The 5,601-nt window shown below is 28.8% G+C and overlaps 1 protein-coding gene across 1 annotated transcript; it reads right to left on the bottom strand.

Moving 5' to 3' along the window:
• Nucleotides 1–256: 256 nt before the first annotated feature.
• Nucleotides 257–2,480, bottom strand: LOC143918047 (uncharacterized). The gene is made up of 6 exons (XM_077439713.1): nt 2,076–2,480; nt 1,685–1,889; nt 1,456–1,601; nt 1,256–1,379; nt 1,001–1,179; nt 257–462 (listed from the first exon to the last, which is right to left on the bottom strand). The coding sequence occupies exons 1-6, from the start codon at nt 2,126–2,128 to the stop codon at nt 354–356; spliced, it is 816 nt and encodes a 271-aa protein (XP_077295839.1). The 5' UTR covers nt 2,129–2,480; the 3' UTR covers nt 257–353.
• Nucleotides 2,481–5,601: the final 3,121 nt, after the last annotated feature.

Here is a 5,601-nt window from a genome sequence, read left to right as displayed (position 1 = left end):
AGTCTAATACGTTTGTATGGACAAGGCGCTGGTATCCAGCCCTCTTAATAGTATAATTTGTAACTACATATGTATGATGTCTTGTTAACTTGAATATTTTTATTTCTATTTTTCTGGAATCACGAATATATCATTTTTAGTGATTCTGACTCCTATTTTATAGAAATAATTTATTTATTATGGATTATGTAATTAATTTATAATGTTACAATAAAGATAACATAACATAATGGTGTTTCGAAGAAAAGTCTGTTTTCCGACATATGTACTTAAGTCATATCTATTTATTTATTATTAATCTCATATATAATACATATCAAAATAACAAAATAAATTTTCTACAAACTAACAAATTATTTGCTAACCAATCGTTGCCTTTTAACATCCTCATCGCCGGTGTCCATCTTTTTCGGATAGTAAATTTTTGGACTGGGCAGCGGCAGCGGATCTTTAGATTTACACCTGGAATGTAAATGAATTCAAATTACTAATTCAGCGAATGTTTTTGTAAGAAAAAAGTATTTACAACTTGTTTTTTTGTAATATTTTATTAATTTATTTTTCTAGTCCAGATAAGTTTAGTGTAATGAACTTTCTTGTGTATGATAACCTTTTTTGCACTTTCGCTCTACATATTAATCTATTTGGTGCATCTGTTTTATTTACAATACTTACATTAATGATTTATTTATTTTACGTCGAACTTTCTTCTTATAAGATTTAATATTTAAAATTCATTTGATTTATAGGCCGTAATACTATTTATACATTTAATGATGGAGTATTCAGATATATATGTAGTACATTTTATCATTTAAATTAAACTTTGGTTTGTAAAAAAAATGTTTTGCTTTATTTCTATCTTGCAAAGGTTATCAATTTTCGAATGGTTGAATTCAAATTCGATGAAAATGTCAATATTTCTCAAAACAAATTGCTACTTGGAATATTTTTTGATTATTATTATATTATGTAGATATAAAGTTTTTATTTTATGTACCTGTTATCTACTATTCTGGCGCAAACACCGAGTATATGATGCGGAGGGTCTACTTTATACAAAGGTTTTCCAGTAGCTTCATCAATGTAGTCACTATAAGGCATTTCTCTAATCATTATCCAACCTTCAGCTGAGAGCAATCTCCATAAGTAGTCATTAACGGCCTCTCCGACTATGATCTGAAACGTTTTCATCCAAAATTGTAATTGTAAATAAGTGTGGCCGTGTTTAAAAAAATAAAATAAAATTATATACCGGATAATCAAAGTCTCTGGCTGTTTGAGTCAACTTATCAACGAGGACTTTTCCCAAACCAGAACCTCTGTATTCACGTGTTGTAGACAGTAGACGGCATTCAAGAGCTCTATCGATACCAAATCTAAACAGATACAGACAATCATAAACAAGGGAACATAAACAAGGAAAACATTAATCAATAATTCAAACAAATTTGCCTGTTGAATAAATCCATCTCTAAGAGTAGGGCTAAAAACATGAAATCCATTCTTTTATATTTTTCATTGGTTGATTTTTTCATATTTTCTATAGCGCCAGGAATGGAACTCGGAGCTAATATACCATTTATCAGCACACCAGCCAACTAAATTCAACGGCTTATATTAATCACAAAAACTTAATTAATATTAACATATAGTTATTTTTTTTAAACATTGCAATCCTCACTTTATTATCTTTCAAGACAATCGTTGATACACCCTCTTTCATGCTTTCCAAATAGACATTATCGAGCTCGACTGGTGCCCGTCCAGTGCCCACAAGACCAGCAGCCCTATAAAGGGGAACATCCATGTAGGATGTAGTCCTTAGATGATCGAGAGCTTCTTCATAACGATCTGGTGTCAGAGGTTGAAATTTTAATGTGGACAACCTGAAATTTCGTTGATAAATAAAATAAAAAATGGTTGTCATCAAATTTGGAATGGATTGATTGAACTTGAAGTGATTTCACAATTTGTGGAAACTTTTATTTAAAGTTTTACTCCATGATATAAATAAGCATATGCTACTGTCTATAAGTATGTGAAGAAATAATTGAAAAATATAAAGCACATACCTCCTGGTTTGTTTAACAATTTGTAAAAAAGATTTTCTCACTGAAGTTAGCATGATTATATTTAAATAACTCCAAAATACATTTGTTTACGCTCTTAGTGAAAGTTATTTATTATTATATATTATCAATCGCAAAAAAAATCAATTCAAAGAATTTTTCTTTCAATACGATTCACGTAAGATGAACATAGTAAAAAAAAATGTGTCTCTTTAACGTCTGATAAATAACTGACCCGATATTGGCATACTATTGTGATATATATGTAGTGTATTTACGAGTTCTGTTTACATTATATTTCGCTCATACAGCATAATGCTTTATCTATGAAATATGTACATTTTCAATTGCGGCAATAATTTTAATTATATAAACATGCATTTAATGTTTCATAAAATCTCACACAATGAAAGGTTTAAAATATATATTTATAATATTGAATTAAAAAATATATTTTTATTTCTATTCATTCACATGTATCATAGCATCTTTATAATTTTGTTCCTACAGTATATTTTCGCATTGAAGTATCGACTTACATCGGTAGATGGCAAGTGTTGGAAAACATTAAAAAGTTATATATTGAAAACTTTGAATTATCGATGGATCTATACTATGTACATACATATATATATATATATATATATAGATATACATATTTATTTTATAAATAATATCTATATTTCTTTTGTCCATGTGGTACTCATTGTGACTATAAATAATAATTTACTGTAAACAAGTTTAGTACATATGTAAAATTGATTCAATTTCACGGATTATTGAATTATGTACTTGTGAAAGTAGTGTGGGGTCGTAGTCGGAGTCGAAAATAATCAACCGACTCCCGACTCCTTTTTATTATTATTTTCTTTATTACGGTAGAAGTCAACCGGAGTCTCCAATTTTATTGAAGTAAATCCGCTAATAAATTAAAATTTATTAATTTCTTTATAAAAATCATGAATTTAAATTACATTATACATAAAATCGTTGAATTCAACTTTTTTTGTTAAGCCGATTGTTTCCTCCATTTCATACTTATTTTATTTGCATTCTCTTTCTTTGTTTATTAAATTGATTTTTTTATATATGAAATTCATACAAATACACTTGGAATGTACTTAATTTTTATTTATACCTATTTTATTGCCAATAATTTAATATATTGGAGTTACATTTTTCAAATTTTGAATATCACTTTATATAATATTATTTTTATTACTAATACTTTATACGTTGGCAAAAAAAATGGATATTACTAAAATCTTTCAAGTTTAAGTCGGAGTTTGGAGTCGGAGTCAGAGTCGAATCATAATAAAAACTCAGGGCTGGAGTTGGTAAATTTTGAACTGACTCCACAATCTTAGTAAGTATTCTAATTAAAAACTAATGGTGAAGCATTATTGAGAGGGGGGCATTCAAATTGAAAATATAATAAATAAAAAAATAACTTGTTAAAAGCCCTGAGCCATAAATTTTAGGGACTTATTTTCTGTATAGATATATTTTTGAAAGTTAAAATTATGATTTAGAAAAATTAAAACACATGTACATATACATATATGTATATGAAATTATATTTGTCCAGGGAGGAGGGGGGGTCATTTATTTATTTGCTTGTTTATACGGTCAAAAAAATGACCATTTTACACAAAGAAAAAGAAAATAGAAAAAAATATAATAAAATACAAATAATAGTAATAAAAATATAAAGAAGACAAAAAAAAAATTACATTGTACCATGGCACCCCCCTTGGATCCATCTGAGTGGCAAAGGTCATATACGTATTATTAACTCGTGATTTTACAAAAAAATACCTCGATATATCAGACGACTAAGATTTTCAATATATCATGAGACTAGGAATTGAAAGCAAATGTGGACAATGTCGATATATTATAATGTACAATGCATGTTTTAATTTTTTTTTTATATCATTAGAACATCAACAATCAACATTAAATAAAATAATGTGCGAAAGACGCAAATTTCATACCACCCGTTACGTTACATAAAATTAGTTTCAAGATCCCGGAAGTGATATTGTTAAATTTTTCAGCTACAAAGTTTTGTCGGAATTTTCAATTTGAAGACGCAAAGCTGAATTTATCAAAATGGTGTATTTGCATATGCAATGAGAATTTTTAGATTTGCTATCGATTCTCACACACAACATGATAATATACCTACCTTTGTATTGTCTGAAGCCTAAACGTATCATTGACGTGCAAATAAACAAACCACCATGTGTGTGTTCATACCGAGACGCATATTAATGTCTGGGAATCGAATCGAGTGACACACGTCTCACTAGTAGACTCGAACCATTACATTTCGTTACATATGGGTTTTACCCATGCGAAAGCCAACAGCACTCGGAGTTGCTTGACGCAATTGTGTCACAGATTGTGTCTGATACGAACGTGTAGCAACTTCACGACGTCCAGGAATGCATTCCGGGAAATCAATGTGTTCAATTATAAAAAGTTGCACTAACTAACTCTATGACAAGTCCTGGGGTATCCATTCTTGCCACATTACAAATTTTATTCTCGTTGCAACTGCATTTTTCCTGTTAGATGGGTTAATTGAACGCTTAAAAAAAACAGTGTTTTTTAGTTTTTTAAACAAGGTTCTCGCTCCTGTTGAGTCGAAGGATGTTATATTACATACATAGATTTTAGATTTGAAAACATATCACATGTTTAAGTTTAATTCGAAAGAATTAAATAGCAATTATATATATGTATATACTAGTGTTGTACCCAATGAAATATCATCGCATGGGTGTTGGCATATTAAGTTATTAAATAAAAATAAATGTTTTGGTCCTGTGTTCGATCCGCACGCGGTCGAATTTTTCTGATTTTCATTGAAACGATTCCTGCAAAATTGGCTTTCCCTACCCATTTCTCTCGCGAAATCTTGAGTTATTGTTATATCTTAGGATTCACCGGGGTTCTCTCCATAGATGTCTCTGTGGATTTTTATTGTATTAATTCGTATTGTTGTATAAAAATGTTTATTACGTATTGTATTCAATGTTTATTGATCGTGTTGTATACGATGTCTGACTATAGATGTCAAGTATGGTTTCGAATTATGTATTAAATATATATATATATATATATATATATATATATATATATATATATATATATATATATATATATATATATATATATATATATATATATATATATATATATATATAATTGCTTGATGTCTATAGTACATTCGTCGCATTGGAGCGATCTTTAATGACGAATGTATATTGATTGATTGAATGAAAATAAAATAAAATATAAACAATATAAAACACCAATAGAATTTTTTTTAATAGATGGCGCTAAATGCTCAGAGACTAGTTTTCTTAGAGGAAACATTGGTAGCAAACAGTATATAGAGAAGTTTTTTTTCTTTCGTAATTATATTTGTACATTTTGTTGGCAGTGGTTTAGCTGTGACGTACTTATGTACGTCGAATCAAAACGACTATTATAGTACGGCGAGCGTTATCTCAGATAC

Source organism: Arctopsyche grandis, chromosome 10 (assembly GCF_051622035.1).
Source record: "Arctopsyche grandis isolate Sample6627 chromosome 10, ASM5162203v2, whole genome shotgun sequence".
NCBI lineage: Eukaryota > Metazoa > Arthropoda > Insecta > Trichoptera > Hydropsychidae > Arctopsyche > Arctopsyche grandis.
This window is presented reverse-complemented; position numbering and strand designations above follow the sequence as displayed.

What these genes read in the sequence shown, in the direction of transcription:
- LOC143918047 (XM_077439713.1), bottom strand. Translation starts at nt 2,128, where the DNA reads ATGCTAACTTCAGTGAGAAAATCTTTTTTACAAATTGTTAAACAAACC. An exon ending in TTGTCTTGAAAGATAATAAA is followed by an intron (nt 1,602 to 1,684) that starts GTGAGGATTGCA and finishes CGTTGAATTTAG; the next exon opens with TTGGCTGGTGTGCTGATAAA. An exon ending in GCCAGAATAGTAGATAACAG is followed by an intron (nt 463 to 1,000) that starts GTACATAAAATA and finishes TTTACATTCCAG; the next exon opens with GTGTAAATCTAAAGATCCGC.